The sequence below is a fragment of the Rutilus rutilus genome (assembly GCF_951802725.1).
Source record: "Rutilus rutilus genome assembly, chromosome: 13".
In the NCBI taxonomy this organism is placed as follows: domain Eukaryota; kingdom Metazoa; phylum Chordata; class Actinopteri; order Cypriniformes; family Leuciscidae; genus Rutilus; species Rutilus rutilus.
Genome location: NC_140218.1, coordinates 29,913,876 through 29,932,486, shown reverse-complemented (window position 1 = coordinate 29,932,486; position 18,611 = coordinate 29,913,876). Strand labels below are relative to the sequence as shown.

General features: G+C 39.7%; 1 protein-coding gene across 5 annotated transcripts in view; it reads left to right on the top strand.

Moving 5' to 3' along the window:
• LOC311302846 (obscurin) overlaps nt 1–18,611 on the top strand; it is a 78,005-nt gene that overhangs the window by 16,754 nt on the left and 42,640 nt on the right. For 3 of the 5 annotated variants that reach the window (XM_084428935.1, XM_084428932.1, XM_084428933.1), the window contains 6 exons: nt 67–351; nt 655–909; nt 1,245–1,529; nt 1,742–1,996; nt 2,666–2,950; nt 3,282–3,536. The exons of 1 other annotated variant lie outside the window; for it this stretch is intronic. In XM_084428935.1, coding sequence (XP_084285061.1) covers nt 67–351; nt 655–909; nt 1,245–1,529; nt 1,742–1,996; nt 2,666–2,950; nt 3,282–3,536 — 1,620 coding nt within the window. The remainder of the gene's footprint in view (nt 1–66; nt 352–654; nt 910–1,244; nt 1,530–1,741; nt 1,997–2,665; nt 2,951–3,281; nt 3,537–18,611) is intronic. One more of the 5 variants, XM_084428934.1, reaches the window with a different exon arrangement.

Here is an 18,611-nt window from a genome sequence, read left to right as displayed (position 1 = left end):
TTCGCATTCACTTTTCCACGTCAATTGTTCATTACTGTTGTTGTTTTTTTATTTTTTTCTGTGCAGACCCGCCTCAACCAAAACTGTCATTAAAGTCTGAATGGAAAACATTTTACCCAAATGAAAAAGTGATTCTGAAGTGTTCAATCAATTCAAATGAATGGGCCTATGAATGGTTTAGAAACGGAACTGAGCTTTCAGGTAACAAGGACATTTCCTTTTCTGGAAAAACACTCTCAATCCACTCAGCAAAAGAGAGTCATTCAGGACAGTATACCTGCAGAGGAAAACATCTGAAGAGAACGCCAGTGACTACAGGACAAACAGGAGCTTTGAAACTTCATATTTATGGTAAAACTACTTATGATATTTTATGATTAATAGATATGAACGAAATTGACAGTCACCCAAAAGAGATCAGTGAAGAAGCTGTTTATATTTTATGCTGATTTTCATTTGCATTGGCTTGTATCAGTGTTCATGTCAGCATATGCAGTTTCCTGTCTACTCTTCTTGACAGTGTCCAGATACTATTAGAAGTATGAGTCAGTTCATTTAGTCTTGGATTATAAATAATAGTAATCATATGCAACTCAAAGCATTTATTGCTTGAAGATAGTTCATTATTACTAATTCTACCCCTGTGATTCTCAGATAACACACCAAAACCAGACATCAGGAAAGATCAGTGGTTTGAGCCCTTCTACACTAGGGAGAAAATCCAGCTTGGTTGTAATATGCCTGGTGATGGATGGAAGTATGACTGGTATAAAGACTCAAAACCATTGCTCACAAATCCAATGTATATTATCAACTCAGCATCTCCCTCTAACACTGGTGTATATCACTGCACAGCAAAGAGAGGAGACTTCCCAGTGGATAGTGAGACTCTACAAGTGCGAGTTGAAGGTGAGTACAAAATGTACCTCTTTATAGTAATTTCTATTGTGGAATATTCTTCCCATTGTTCATTCATTGAGTTTACAATGCCTCAGTAAAGTTCCCAGGAAATGAATGAACTGATTAAATTCAGACCTATAACTTGAACACAATGTAAGTCACTTTGGAAGCATCTGCCAAATATGTAAAAGAAATGACATGGAATCAAGAGAGTTAAATGAGTATTTTAGACTAAACAATTTTATAACCAAGAAACTGGGATTCTGGCTATAAGTATAATTTGCATTCACTTTTCCACGTCAATTGTTCATTACTGTTGTGGTTTTTGATTTTTTCCTGTGCAGAGCCGCCTCAACCAAAACTGTCAATAGAGTCTGAATGGAAAACATTTTACCCAAATGAAAAAGTGATTCTGAAGTGTTCAATCAGTTCTAATGAATGGGGCTATGAATGGTTTAGAAACGGAACTGAGCTTTCAGGTAACAAGGAAATTTCCTTTTCTGGAAACACACTCTCAATCCGCTCAGCAAAAGCGAGTCATTCAGGACAGTATACCTGCAGAGGAAAACATCTGAAGAGAACGCCAGTGACTACAGGACAAACAGGAGCTTTGAAACTTCATATTCATGGTAAAATTACTTATGATATTCTATGATTAATAGATATGAATGAAATTAACAGACACTAAAAAAAAGAGTACAGTGAAGAAGCCAGACATTATTAGCAGCATAATACAGTTAATTTAGTCTCAGATCATAGAGAATTACAAGCACATGCAACTCAAGGCTGCTATCATTTGAAGAGAGTCTATTATTTTTAATTCTACCCCTGTGATTCTTAGATAACACACCAAAACCAGACATCAGGAAAGATCAGTGGTTTGAGCCCTTCTACACTGGGGAGAAAATCCAGCTTGGTTGTAATATGCCTGGTGATGGTTGGAAGTATGACTGGTATAAAGACTCAAAACCCTTGATCACAGATCCATCGTATTTTATCCACTCAGCATCTCCCTCTAACACTGGTGTATATCACTGCACAGCAAAGAGAGGAGACTTCCCAGTGGATAGTGAGACTCTACAAGTGCGAGTTCAAGGTACGTCCATAATTTACCCCTTAATAGTCATTTCTATTGTGGAATATTCATCTCATTGTGCATTCATTGAGTTTACAATGCCTTAGTAAAGTTCCCAGGAAATGAATGAACTGATTAAATTCAGACCTATAACTTGAACACAATGTAAGTCACTTTGGAAGCATCTGCCAAATATGTTAAAGGGATAGTTCACCCAAAAATGAAAATACTATCATTGTTTACTCACCCTCAAGTTGTTCCAAACCTGTATGAGTTTCTTTGTTCTGCTGAACACAAAGGAAGATATTTGGAAGAATGTTTGTAACCAAACAGATCTCAGTCCCCATTGACTTCCATAGTATATATTTTTCCTACTATGGAAGTCAATGGGGACCGAGATCTGTTGATTACAAACATTCTTCCAAATATCTTCCTTTGTGTTCAGCAGAACAAAGAAACTCATACAGGTTTGGAACAACTTGAGGGTGAGTAAATGATGACAGAATTTTCATTTTTGGGTGAACTATCCCTTTAAAGAAATGACATGGAATCAAGAGAGTTAAATAAGTATTTTAGACTAAAGAATTGTATAACCAAGAAACTGGGATTCTGGCTATAAATATAATTCTCATTCACTTTTCCACATCAATTGTTCATTACTGTTGTTGTTTTTAATTTTTTCCTGTGCAGACCCGCCTCAACCAAAACTGTCAATAGAGTCTGAATGGAAAACATTTTACCCAAATGAAAAAGTGATTCTGAAGTGTTCAATCAGTTCAAATGAATGGGGCTATGAATGGTTTAGAAACGGAACTGAGCTTTCAGGTAACAAGGACATTTCCTTTTCTGGAAACACACTCTCAATCCGCTCAGCAAAAGTGAGTCATTCAGGACAGTATACCTGCAGAGGAAAACATCTGAAGAGAAAGCCAGTGACTACAGGACAAACAGAAGCTTTGAAACTTCATATTTATGGCAAGTGAATCTGCTTCTGAAAAATTTGAAAGTAAAAAAAATAAAAAAATAAAAATAATTCAAATAGTGACAGCCATGTGTCTTAAAGAGGTCAATGAGGATTTTGCTTTCCATAGAAAAGGTTTAGCTGCTTTACTGTTGCACTGACATTTGTATTATAAATAGGTTAGAATCAGCATTTACAGCTTCCTGACTATGTGCAAAAGGATTTTCACTGAAAAATGTTGTTCATTCTGTCTGAGGATTATAAAGAATTACAAGCACATGCAATTCAAGGCAGTAATTGTTTGAAAGTGGTCCATTATTTCAAATTTTTTTCTTTTGCTCTTAGTTGACACACCAAAACCAGACATCAGAAAAGATCAGTGGTTTGATTTCTTTTACACTGAGGAGAAAGTCCAGCTTGGTTGTAACATGACTGGTGATGGTTGGAAGTATGGCTGGTATAAAGACTCAGAAACCTTGATCACAGATCCAACCTTCACTATCAACTCAGCATCTCCCTCTAACACTGGTGTCTATCACTGCAAAGCAAAGAGAGGAGACTTCTTAGTGGATAGTGAGACTCTACAAGTGCGAGTTGAAGGTGAGATGTATATGTTATAGGTTACAGATTACATGTTACCCTATTTAAAATGTAATAAGTTGTGTAACTATTCAACTATTGTGTAACTTTATTAAAGTAATGTAACTGATTACATTTGATTACTATTCTAAATTTATAACGAATGTTTTCAACTGTTAATCATTTTAAAACATTTAAACCAGGCAGGGTTAACCTTACAGTAGTACTCAACACTGATTCATAAATAGAAGTGTGGCTGGTAAAGACGTCTTTATCTAGCTAGCAGACTAGACATAACTAATTTGTTATGAATGGAGATTATAATTGTTAAATAAACTACTGGACATGCACCTAGCAGAACAGCTAAAATTCATCTTGAATACACATTAGTAGCATGGTGTGGCAGGCGAGAGTAGGCAATGCCTTTACTACTTTTTTATTGACTGCTAACGGTTAACTTTAGGCCTGCAGATGTTCGACATTGAAACATTCGATGTCAATAGCTTTTTAATAGTTGGCAAACATATTTTGCACTGAACTGTTATATTTGCACCCCTTTCTGATTTGGAAAATTATGCACTGGGATGCATTTTTGTCACTCGCCATGGTGGCAACTCTCAGACAGGTTGTAACCTAAATATTTCAGCAGCAATGTGGACTGATGTAATTGGCTGATGGGGTGCGCTGCAAATTCAACAACCAATCAAAAGCATCAGAATAGCATAGGTTTAATAAACAGCCTTTAAATGGCAGGAGACATATAGTGCACATCAAAAACATTATTCAACATATCCTAGCTTTTTACAGAAAATATTCAGATGTAACCACCTTTGTAATCGTTAACATTTTCATAAGTAACTGTAATTTAATTAAAAAAAAATCTCAGTAACTGTAACTGATTACAGTTACATTTATTTTGTAATTAAATTGCGTAATCTAGTTATGTAAAGTGTAGTTTACTTTATGATATGTTTTGAACATACAGTACATGGTATGAATAAAGTATTGATTTCACAAGTAAGTGCATTTTAAAAAGTTACTAAAACTAGTAAAAGTAAAAGCACTGATGCCTATTGATTAGGAATAATTAGAAGACTCATTATGAAATACATTTTAAAACAGATTATTTCTAAAATAATATTTTGTTTTGTTCTAAGCTCGTCCACCTGCATTTCTGAGTCTGGAGACTGAATTGAGCGACATCATGTCTGGGAATATCCTGACCCTCAGATGTAACGTCTCAGACAGCAGACAGTGGAGCTACGCCTGGTTCGAGAACGGACAGAAGCTCAATGGGTCGTCAGATATGTTCAAAGTGACAGCAACTGAAGAAACTATTAAAAGTGAATTCAAGTGCAAGGGAATAAGGACAGAGAGACCACTGTACTCTGCTCTGAGTGAGGGCTTCATGGCCAATAATATTAGTGAGTAATGTGAATATTTATTATTAAACTTATTTCATACAATGTATAGATGTGGATGATTTGTGGATTAAAACAATGTCAAGTTATCTTCAAGATTTTCAAGATCGTCTCAGGTTATTTGACTGTAACCCTGTTCCCTGAAAAAGCGGGAACGAGATGCTGCACTTTTTGTTGTGACCAGATGTGAAATATGTCTGCAACACATCAGTGAAATTGACTTAGAACTGGGGGTGTCTGGACCCCTCACGGTTGTGTAGTGTGAACTCACAAGCTTGTGAAAAGGTCTCAGACATGAGTCCTGGGCAACAACAGGAAGCAACGGAACACCCAACATTTCGCTGGAAACCGTTGCCCCCCGAAACACCAGAGGCGGCGGGGATTGTACAGAGGTTTCGTGGGGGTGCCGGGAAGGGGTGGGCTGGTTTATTTTTCATGCGCCCCATCCCGAGGGGGGCCACCCCCACAGAGCTGGGCGCGTGACCATCAGGACTTCCTCTTTTTGGAGATGATAGTCCTGAGGTCTGGCCATTTTGGAGGCTGCTGAGGGCGGCGAGCCGGTCACCAGTCTTGATGAGGGGGAGTGCTACTTGCCACTAGGGCTGGGCAATTTAAATCGTGAGATTGTTATGCGCATCTCGTCAGTAAAGCCGGTTCCTTGATTACGTATCGCCAGCGATAATTAATGCGATATGGCTCAGCTTGTCAGTTAACTACGGCTCTTTGTAGTAAATGCCGCTCCATCTGAAAGCAGGTGATGGCGATTTACTACTAATCAAGGAACCGGCTTTACTGACGAGATGCGCATAACAATCTCACGATTTAAATCGCCCAGCCCTACTTGCCACACTCTATTTTTGTGCCTCACGTTTTACAGAAGGACCGGGATGAGGCTGGGTGGCCTACAGCTGTTCCCCCTGAGTGCGGCGATTAAGGAATTGCACAAATGCTTCCTCGTGTTTCTTCACCTCCTGACAAATGTATTAATCAAGTCACCAAAAAGGCAGGAAGGTAAGATAGGGGCATCAAGCAGCAACACTCAGTCCCTGTCCTTGATGGCCGTGAGATTCAGCCACAGGTGCCTCTCCGTGCTGACCAAAGCACCCATTGAACGTCCGATAGCGCGTGCCATTTGCTTGGTCGCACGGAGGGACAAATCTGTGGCTCGACGAAGCTCCGAGAATGCCTCCTTGTCGATGGAACCTCCCGCACTCAGGTCCTTCAGCAGGTCAGCCTGGTATGTCTGTAACACCGCCATGGTGTGCAGTGTATCATCAGCCTGACCTGCCACTTAAAACGCTTTCCCCACTAGTGTTGAGGTGGTTCTGCACGGCTTAGTGGGGAGAGTTGGTTTCTTTAAATGATGATGCTGAACCAGGTGAGAGATAGCTCGCAAGCATCTCTTCGACCAGTGGCATCATCGTATATCCCCATGCCTTCGCACCCACGATAATCGAAAATGTCGACGTCGAAGATGCAAAGACACAAGAAGTATTTGGTTTCCCCCATGAACGAGATAACTCGTTATGAAGGTCTTCAAAGAAGGGGAGAGACCTCTGTAGGGGTCCCTCCTCCTGGCCACCAGACTGAAATCTGTCTTCCAGTTTGGAGCGTTAGGGGGGTCTCTTGTTCAAGTAACCATCTTGAGTGTTTCCTCACACGCTTGGTCATCACGTGAGGAACACTCATAATAATTCATTGACCTCCGCACCGAGCCGAAGAAGCGTCAGGATCGAGCAAAAGGACATCTGGGTATTGAGAGAGAGCGAGTGCTAGGGACGGACCCGTTTCTTGCCCCTCAGCCAAATCCATTTGCGAGCCCCATGATGGCATAGCGGAAGTTGGAAGTAAACAAGAGGAGCACGTAGCATCTTAACTGTGAATAATTCACGATGCTCGCACTCCAACGCAAGGGCAGCGTGCTCCTCCCCCAAACATACAAAGCAATACGGAGGCACACACCGTTTACATTGCACATCGCTCATTTTTCTTTTCCTTTTTCACTTGTATAAAAGAGTGAGAGGAGAAAGAGAGAATTTTCTGCACACTGCCTAATGAAAACTAACTCCTAGCAGAGAGATAGATAGAGCTTTATAACACAGTCTCACCCCCAAACGTCACATACTGACGCGTCTTGACCAAACGGCAATATACGACGAAAAGGGTACCCCTAAAACGTCCATATGTGACTATTCGGGTTATGGGTAGGTTTAGGTATGCGTTAGGGTACCGCTAAGAGGCGCTGCTGGTGCGCTTATGTCTTCGTCTCATTTGGACGTTTTAGGGGTACCCTTTTCGTCGTATATTGCCGTTTGGTCAAGACGCGTCAGTATGTGACGTTTTGGGGTGAGACCGGGCTGAGTTTTAATCACACACATACACACAGTATGGTCTGAAGACAAAAATACCTGTCAATACACCTGTGGCACATCTAATTATAGCCTCTGATGAGCGATGACATCACTGTCCAAGGCTATAGAGTTCTAAGTCAATTTCATTGACGTGTTGCACACATATTTCACAGCTGGTCACAACAAAAAGTGTTCCCAGAGCACTGAATCAAGCGCAGCATTGAGAGGGAACATACATTTAGATTACAAATGAGGAAAACAAAAAAAATTTAAAGTGAGAAGTATCCTGTTACTATGATGGACAACAAAAACTTTTTATATATAATTTCTTCATAAATGTTTTAAGGGAATGCTAATTTCATTTGATTTACTTCATAATTTCCCTCATTACAGTATTAAAAAGAAAAATTCTGCTGGCCATCTCAGGATGTCTTGTCTGCTTTATTGTTATCCTGATCATTGGATGCCTCGTTCTGAGAATCACCCGTAAACCAGGTACAAACAGAAAACAATTCATATACTTAATACTGGTCTCATCATTAAAAAAAAAGAAAAGAAAAAAAAAGCCATATCTGTTTACACCAAGCACCAGCAACCAGCCTCATGTCACCCATTGCTCAGACTTCAAATACTGTAGTGCTGCTTCTATTTACACTTTCTTTGAATAGTATCTATCAGTGGATGTAGTGTAAACAGGATTTCATTTTTTTTTTTTTTTACAGTTGATGTAAACAGGGTCTACTATTATTTACACTTAGTGTAAACACTATTTACCCTCTAGTGCACTTAGTGTAAATATCTGATAAAAATGTAAAATTGTTATTAAGCCTTAGACATGGATTCAGCCATTTCCAGCTTGTTGTCACAAACTACCATTCAGATGTTTCGATTTTTAAATTTCTAAAAGTCTCTATACTCCAAGACTGCATACTTATGCACAATTCCATGACGATTTGTAGTATAAATAGTGCGACTTCAAATATCCGGATGATGCACTTAATGTTGAACACTTCATGCACTCAACTGTCAAAGCTTTAATTACGTGGGGACAAACATACCCTTATAAATTTCACACAGTACATGGTTGAGTGCATAGTATACTGTCACAATATAACTCCAGGGAGACAGGAATACCAAAAGAACTAAAACTTTATTTATACACTAAAGTAAATCCAGGACAAGGTAGATGCAAAGGAACAAAATCAGGATACTCTTATAACTCAAAAAGGAATAAACTCAGGATAGTCTTGAACTCTTGAACTCAGGATATACGATTCAGTCACAGATTCACTTGAAGCTTGATTTGATTCACTTGAAGCTTGATTTGACTCACGAACGCTTGAAGCTAGATTAGACTCCCGAACACTTGAAGCTGGATACAGAGCCGCTGAACATGTGAAGCCTGATTCAGAACCGTTGACCATGTGACGTGACATGACGTTTAATACCCGGCAGTGAGTGAGTGAGAGCAAACAGAATATAAAGGCTGGGTATGAAGCGATAATGACGTGATGGAATTCAGCTGCGGTGATGAGAGAAATGATTGCAGGTGTGGTGAGGATCCAGGGGGTTGCTGGGAAATGTAGTGCGAGGGACCGTGACAGGCGCGGGGAAAACCGTGACATATACAGTGCGTCATTTGGGACGAAATTTGCATTTATTTGATCAATAATACAGTAAAAACAGTTTTATCTTCTGTGTAAAAAACATTTAGCTTCTGTGTTTTTAATTATATTAGTAACATTTTACATTTAATTACTTCTTACAAAACTTTTGTTTCTTATCATTATCTTTAGAGAAAAAAGAAACAGTACCAGAGGACTTGTTTTTCTCAATGGCAGACTCCAAGAACCGTAAGTTATGGGTACCAAATGTCCCCACAACTATATTAATACCAGACATTTCTGTCCCCATGAGGAAAACAGCTTATAAATCATACAAACTGATTTTTTTTTTGAAAATATAAAAATGCAGAAATTAAGTTCCCTCTGATGGTTAGGGTTAGTGTAAGGACATAGAAAATACAGTTTGTACAGTATACAAATCGTTATGTCTATGAAAAGTCACCATAAAACGTGTGTGTGTGTGTGTGTGTGTGTGTGTGCAATTTATCTATATTTACATTTGTGTGGGTCTTTAATTACTCTGCAGAAACAGCTTCACCCTTGGAGGAGTACATGGACAACAGTCCCACAGAGATGAAAGGTATGTGCCTTTAACTGTGTCTAGCTGACATAACAATCAAAAACACAGTCATGTACTCAGTCACTTTAAAGGAGAACTCCGGTCAATTTTAACATTGAGCTCATTTTTTTGTAAATTTGGAGTGCTGTCAATACAGAGAACAACGACAAAAATCGGTGTTGCCTACACCGTGTTATCCTCTTTTAAAAATTTGCACCCTGTTGACTTCAATGGGGCAAGTTTTAAACCTGCTTTTAGCCTCTTAACATCCTTGATGTGTCATTTCAAGTGCACAGCTAATGTGAGTGATTCCTTCAGAGTGATCACGGGTGAATCTGACTGCAGGTTTAAAACTTGCCCCATTGAAGTCAACAGGGTGCAAATTTTAAAAAGAGGATAACACGGTGTAGGCAACACCGATTTTTGTCGTTGTTCTCTAGCACTCCAAATTTACAAAAAAATGAGCTCAATGTTAAAATTGACCGGAGTTCTCCTTTAACAAATGGTTCTATTTCATATCCCAAGCTTTTGTGATGATATTATATGAAAAACTATTAGTGACATTCATTTTGCATGAATTTGCTTGTTTAACAAGCCAGAATTATCACTGTAGATTTTTAAACTAAAATAAATCACTACACTCTCTCTAATATCATTCAGAATGTGAGGAAAAAGAAGAACTGGTAACTGATCTTGTTTCAGCCATTCATGTGGATGGTGTGATTAAAGGTAAGAAACCTAACAAACGTATAATCTACTAATGTCTATCATATCATAATATTTGTAAAAGAAATCAATCATTTCATTTTAATTTTAATTTCAATAAACATTTTAAGTTCTGTTGACATAATAATGTTGATCAACACATTAACATAATATTGTGTGTAATTTAAACTCAAATGTCGGCGTTACTTAAGTAGTGGCAGTGACTTTTTTTGACGAATCAACTTAAAAATTATGTTTGTTACATAATTATGTTCCTCTACATAATTTCATTCAAATATGTCATAACTCAAAAGATGGATGTAAACTGTTGTGTCAGTTTGTTATTGTTGAACCAACACACTATTTTTAGAGTGTACATTACACTCTTAAAGGAACACTCCACCGTTTTTTGAAATAGGGCTTATTCACATTCTTTCATACATTTAGATAGGTGGGTAAATGCATTTTTGTCTCAGTGCATGCATTGTTTTAGTTTGACAGGGTCGGCGCTAGCTTAGCTTAGCACAATGAATGGAATCCTTTGTTGCCAGCTAGCATGTCCTGAGTAAAAGTGATAAAAAAACCCCCAAAAAAACCACGTAATTACTTCTTGTGGCCTGCGTATTCACAACGAGTACAAATAGCGATGCAGATTAACACTAGGTGATTTCTTAGGCAGATATTGACATGGGACTATATAATGGGGAAGCACAGGCGAAGCACGGCTACTTAGGCGAAGCACTGCTACTTGGGCGCAGAGATATCACGCAACACATGAAATCCCACGACTTCCGTCAACATACCGGTGTGAATAGTAGCTGCCTGGCTATTTTCCCAACAGTACATGAATGGCGATGAACATGGCTGATTTTGTGTGAGCCAGAACCATACCTATATACAAGAGTTTACAGAAAATTAGTGGAAATAGAACGACAGGAGGAGGAGGTTGCGATCACTCAACAGCCTGAGGACGTGAGGATGAGAGCCAACACGAACTGGTGGTGTGAATGTGGGGGAATATGCCGACTGAAATAGAGTGTCTGTGCTGTGGCGAGTGGGACAAGTTCTGCCATCGATAACCAGGCTCAACGTGTCAGATCAAGATGAGCGTGTCCGCAGTTGTGTCACAGCTAAAGTTACCGAGGATTTCACGGCGCTGATCCATCCGGCAGTACTCAGATTTTTTTTTCCGGTGTGATAAAGTGAACTGGAAAAAACGCCCCACGCCGAATAGACCAAATGGACAGCTGTCCACAGAGTAAGTGTTTATTTTAAACATGACACATGTATAGTAAACTGCTTGTAGCCTTCTCCTCTCTAGTAGTTATACTAAAACTCCTGAGTCAAAAGAACCAGGCTAACTCAGTGAGAGAAATATAGCTAACTTAGCCCTCAGTCATTTCATTTTACAGGTAACGATAACAGCGATTTTTATTTTAGTTTGGTTGTTCATGCTAAACAGGTTGAATTCAACATGAGGTTATACTAGAGGAGGCTAACGTTATTTGAACCGTAGTCTATATACAGCTTCTCAGCATCTATCTTATAACCGAATAAAGACACAGATTAACATAAGGAAGAGTAATAAAAGACAACTTACATGTGCACTTTGTTCTGCCTGTGCTTTGAAAATAGATGGGATGGGGACAGCCGTATGTTTCAGACGTAGTACCGTCTTTCTGGGCCCATTTTCCATTTTTTCAAAGTAACTTAGTCATCCGGTGCAAAATGCTCTTCACAAACACGATACTGTTTGATTTTGTAGAGAGGCGTTGAAGTACAGATCTCCAGAGCAGCTAGCCATTTATTTCTCAGTTCCACATTCGATGGAATTCTGTGAAACGTTACATTCGTGTATGTCCTTTGCTTGTTCTCACAACCTTTTGCTACGCAGATAATTACCATGTTTGCTGTAACTGTAGCTGTAACTTCTCAAAAAAAAAAAACAATCCAAAAGCGAAGACACTCGGTGCAGGTCACGCGTGTTGTTCTTCTGTGTTTTGACTCGTTGCACACCGGTATGTTGACAGAAGTCGTGGGATTTCATGTGTTGCGTGATATCTCTGCGCCCAAGTAGCAGTGCTTCGCCTAAGTAGCCGTGCTTCGCCTGTGCTTCCCCATAATATAGTCCCAAGTCAATATCTGCCTAAGAAATCACCTAGTGTTAATCTGCATCGCTATTTGTACTTGTTGTGAATACGCAGGCCACAAGAAGTAATTACGTGGGTTTAAAAAAATGTTTTTATCACTTTTACTCAGGACATGCTAGCTGGCAACAAAGGATTCCATTCATTGTGCTAAGCTAAGCTAGCGCCGACCCTGTCAAACTAAAACAATGCATGCACTGAGACAAAAATGTATTTACCCACCTATCTAAATGTATGAAAGAATATGAATAAGCCCTATTTCAAAAAACGGTGGAGTGTTCCTTTAAAAATAAAGGCTGCAATGGAGTTTTTTTTCTCAGTGATAAAGAACATCTAGGTTACGTATGTAACCCTTGTTCCCTGAATTGGGATCTCACCTGAGAGCCCAATCGGTAACACTTTATTTCGATGGTCCCTTTTGAACATTCTTTTGACTATAAGTAACTTTGCAACTACATGTCAGCTAACTGGGGTGGTGTGGCGCAATGGATAAGACACATGCCTTTGGTGTGAGAGACCCGGGTTCGAATCCACTGTGAGACACCAATGTGTCCCTGAGCAAGACACTTAACCCCTAGTTGCTCCAGAGGCGTGCGACCTCTGACATATATAGCAATTGTAAGTCGCTTTGGATAAAAGCGTCAGCTAAATGAATAAATGTAAATGTAAATGTAACTCTCATTAGTATTAGTGTACTGTCTGCTTAATATCTGCTAACTCTTTATTGTGATGGTCCTCCAACAGACACTCTACTGACTATAAGTAACTTTGCAACTACATGTCAACTTATTCTAACCCTAACCCTACCAGTCTACTAATACTCTACTAATACTCTAATGAGAGTTAGTAGACATGTAGGTGCAATGTTACTTCTAGACAACAGACTGTGTTAAAGGGACCATCAAAATAAAGTGAAACCGCCCAATCACCTTCAAATGTAAACTAAACGACCCAATGCTCATTGGCATGCGAGATTTGCATCGCGTGCTCCACCCCGCACCACGGGTATAAATATGGAAGCGGGTGTGTTCGCAATTCAGGTTTTAGCTGAGGAGCCGAGCAGGTGACCCGGCCGCTAAACAGTGGTACAGCAACTGTGGCGACGAGAAGTGACGTCTCCATACCCTTCTTCAGGGAACGAGGGCTACATTTATAATGGAGACGCTCACTTTCAGTCGGTCACATTTAACATCACGCCGGAATGTACAGATGAACTGGGATCCCTAACAAAGCGCCACTATTGCTGCACCTCCCAGCACACCTCCTGGGACGGAAGATGGAACAGCGAAAGTTGATAACTGCTGTTCCCCATGAACCATTCAACGAGACTATTGGATAACACTGGGAAAGCGTGCCCTTTCAAGTTTTGGAAAAGGACGCTGCGAAAACCACATCCTACTCGTAGGGAGGTATCATATAAACTGGCTATTAGGGCAGTGCGACATATGGAATGTCTCTGAGGTAACTCTGGCCTAGTTTTGGGGGAGTCAACACCAGAAGGTATGGCAGAGCAGACTCTGCCAAGGGAAAGACACGGACTCGCCGTCAGGGAAGCCATACCGTGAAAGATGACACATATGGAATCACCATAGGGATCACAACAAATCGGCAAGATTCTTCTACATGAAAATGCTTGCAGGTCCCCTACCCTCTTAATGGAAGCCAGCGCAGTCAGAAGCACTGTTGACTGCAGTGGTTCAACGGCGGTTCTCTGCAGTGCCGTTGGCACCAATGAGAGATCCCAAGGGGATACGGATTGAGAGCGAGGCGGATTTGGGGGAAACGCATACTTGTGTAGGTCCCAGGGCGAGCTGTGTGCCAGCACATCCATGCCGAGGGTCCCCTCGGTCAGGGAGTAAAACAACTGGCAATGAGATGTGTCCGTGGCAAACAGGTCTACCTGTGCGGTCCCGAAGCGCCTCCAAATCAGCTGGACCGCCTTTGGATGGCGGCCTTCATTCTCTCCATTTTTGGGTACAATGAAGTAGCGGCTTAAAAAAACCTGTCTTCATATCGGCTGGAGGTACCGGCTATGCCAGTAGGACTGCGATCTCCATCCGTAAGACAGGGGCACCCTTGTCCTGCACAGAGGTGAACTGAATGTCTATAATCTTTGGGGGACACCGGCGAACTGAATAGCATAGCCGAGTCTGATAGTCCAAACGAGCCAGCGAGATGGGTTGGGATCCCAGAGACCATACAAGCGGGGCCAGAAGAACCACAGATGTACCCGCAGTGGGGCAGCGAGGTGGAACGCAGCGACCCAACTTAAGCGACGGCATAGCATCCTGAAGTGGGGTCTGAGTGTGCAGTGCAATACTTATCTGGTTCCACGGTTCGGCAGAGGGTGCATTGGCTCTTTAGTTTCGAGCTCGAATCACTCTAAGGTGATTGGGCTCTCAGGCAAGATCCCAATTCGTCGGTACATTCCGGCGTGATGTCGAACGTGATTGACTGAAAGGGAACCAAAGAACGTTTAGTGATCGGTTCTTAAAAGAGCAATTTTTCTTTGTATGAAAAACATTTTAATAAACTAAAGAACCCTTTTAGCACTATAAAGAACCTTTAGTAGAATGAAAAGGTACCACTGATGTTAAAAGTTCTTCATGGAACCATCAATGCCAATAAAGAACCTTTATTTTTAAGAGTGTATACAAAATACAGGAGTATAACAATGTTTCTGAGCAATAAGTGAGCAATCTCAGAAATCAGTTATCACAAATTACTCTTACAATTTTTTTCTTGAAGATGAAGACTCACCAGCGGCAGAAGCTAATGGCCTGACATCATTTAAAGGTAGTTAAATTACACAACTTTAAAGCCATTTTGAACTTGGTCTTAAAAGTCATAGCTCTTGGTGTTAAAAAGTGTTTCACACTAAGAAGCCTGAGTTAACATCTTTTAACCCTGGGTCATACACTGCCTCAATGTTTTATTAAACATTCATGCACTTTGAACTGTCATAAAAAAGTACCTCATAAATAATAATCACTGTTATTATCCTTGTAAATATGCAAATAAAAAGTCCCATCCAGGGTTTTTAAATGTACAGTGTGAAATGTCGACACCTGAGATGAATTATTTCAGACTCTAGGTTAAAGGTGCATTGCGCAAGTCTCTGAGTTTTTGCAGAACTATGCCCCCTTCTGGCGACACCCGAAACTGCAACCAGAGTTGTGCACGCGGTTACGTGGAGTTTGCGTTGGGGTTTGGGATGAACTAGAAGCCGGTCTCTTTGAATCCATCTTCTACTTTTGCAAAAGTCGCTTGAGTTGTCTTCGCTGATGCGGATAATGGCGGCGAATACACAAACCTGCCAGACATAGCCAGGTGAGCGTGAACGCGCATGACGTCACGCCCTCTTATTTATTTTACTGTACAGGATTATAGAGGCAATCGCAGTGATCATAGAAGGGCTCATTCAGCCCATCAGGCAATTGTTTAAGCATGTATGGGTTAGAAAAACGGGTATTTTTAACATGAAATGTTGCGCAATGCACCTTTAACAATTTCAAGTATGATAAACCTATAAAAAGCGCTTTGGAGTGCAGAAAAGTGCTATATAAATTATTGGGGATACCAAATTATTATTATTATAAAAACTCATTGTCATGTTTCTGCCTCTCCAGAAATCTGAACCATTAAGTCAGCAATCAACATCATGATGGAGTTTCTATATTTGCACTGAGGCAGCTAAATGACATATGTTTGTATTAAAAAGATTGCATTAGCAGCACGGCACTTTGTCTAGTAGCAGCTGCACTTTTGTATGCTTTTAAAGGCAGAAAACCAGCTTGTTTACAGCTTGAGAAAATGTAGAATTGAACTGCAGTGTTGTGGAGACTGCACACTTCCTTAAATGAAGACAGTAATTTTTGGGGAGACGATTAACGGACGGCAAAAAAATGTATATGGTTATATGGTTTGTTTCATTTGTTACTTGCAAATACAAATATTACAACATGACACCTAAGAAAAAATATTAATTGTAATACATCTACTAGATTATTTTCTTATTGTAATTAATTTGCATATTAAACAAAAGATTTAAAAAAATGCTACTGTATGTGCCACCTGCTTTACCCACATTTTATTTGAGATATTGTTTTTGTGTGTGCGTGTGTTTTGTGTTTTTAGTGTGTTCTGGATTATTTACATTCAAATAAACATGTAAGACTAACACAAAGTTAGACTTTCATTTGATCATCCAATCAACTGGTTTTCAAAAATCAAATACTCTCATTTTCTGTGTACTGAAGTCAACATTTTGAGAATTGTATTATAATACTACCCAGATGCCTTCACAATCTACCTGGTTACGCATTGAATTTTAATTAACATTTAGGTTCAATCTATCTTGAGGAAATGACAGGACAGACATTTTCTAAATAGTTTAATCCATTTAATTGACACAAAGATAACTTAAAGATACACTATGTAACTTTTTCTGTTTTAGATTAACAACATTTAAATAAGAAGTCAATACATTATCAATCTTTTTGTCTTACCCTGCTTCAATATAGTATGCATATAAGTGTTTATACTTTAGACCTAGCGGGATGGTTTTCGTAGGAAATTGCGCACATACATCACTCACCCATATCTGTAAATAGATTAAAGTTGCTCCGGTGTTGTATAATAGACCTTATTCGCAACACCATCTTTGATTTTTAAATGAAAGCGAGGCTGTGAGGGATAGACATACATTCTCTTCACTGCCATTGAAAACACGGTAAGTCTACCCCTTACAGCCTTGCTATTGGAGGAATGTGGGGCTGAGAATATACCTGTTATTATGAAGAAAGTGTGTCCTGATCAGGTGGAAGATGTCTCTAATGTGGATAGGTCATTTACTCCCTCAGTAGAAGACTTGACAAGCAGGAGAAAATGTTGGAGGAGCTGTCCAAAAAAAATGGAAGAGAATTGTAGCATCATTTCTGAGGTTAAGGAAGAGATGAATGGCCCTATTTTAACGATCTAAACGCATTCAATTCAATTCACATTTATTTGTATAGCGCTTTTCACAATACACATAATTTCAAAGCAGCTTTACAGAAAGTGCACGAGTCCATATTACAATTTAGTAGTGATGGGGACGAGACCGCCTATGCCGAGTCCGAGTCAAGACCGAGTCTTTGAAGGGTCTAGACCGAATCGAGACCGAGTCCGTTGGTTTTCAAATACAGTCGAGTCCGAGTCAAGACAGAGTCTTTGAGAAAGCAAGTCAGAGTCGAGACCGAGTCTTTAGGAGTCGAGACCAAGACCATAAAAACATGTCAGTTTTCATATTCATGATTTAATATCACCCCAGTTAATAATCAACAGTTAGGCCTACAGACTAAGCTAGATTGGGAATTGTTTAGAGGAGCAGTCTTAACGTCTTAATATGGACTATGCTTTTACTATCATTAAAAAAATCCCTACCACATGCATCATCTTCTGCCTATTTTTCTAAACTGCTTCAACAGTGCTGCTCTGTCATCAACATGTTAAGCCCACCCTGACTTTTTTAATCATAGTTAGGACATGCAGAGCAAATAAAACATTTCTAGTGGTATGTATTCTAGTGGACTAGTGATGGGGACGAGACCGCTTATGCCGAGTCCGAGTCAAGACCGAGTCTTTGAAGGGTCGAGACCGAGTCAAGACCGAGTCTTTGAAGGAACAAGTCCGAGACGAGTCAGAGAAAGCAGAAATCGGTCTCGAGACCGGACTTGACTACTACATCACTACAATTTAGAGTGTTCTGTTATCAGGTAACTGTCTAAGTTATGTATTTCAGAAATGTACATATACAAAAATAACAGTTTTTTATACAAAAAATGAATTAATTGAAACAATGTAGTAATTTAATGCAGATACAATGAGCTCATTGAAGTAATGAATACTTGTTTGTTAACAAATGATTATTACATTTAGAAAATATAGCATTGGTGCATGTTGATTCATAGTTAAGCGGGGGTTGGCACCGTCTCTTCATAGGTGTTGAGGTTTGAGGAATTCAATAAGTTGGCTGCATTTCATTTTGAGGAATTAATTGATGAATGCTTATCTGACTTTCAGTAGTTAGATTCATGTATAAGTTCAGCCTTTCATCCAGCCCTTGTTGACTTGTCTGGTTGATCTTTTGCTGTGTTTAATTTTGAGGAATTAAACAAGTTGGCAGCATTTCATTTTGAGGAATTAAATGATTAATGCTTATCTGACTTTCAGTCGTTAGATTCATGTATAAGTTCAGCCTTTCATCCAGACCGTTTTGACTTGTCTGGTTGATCTTTTACTGCATTT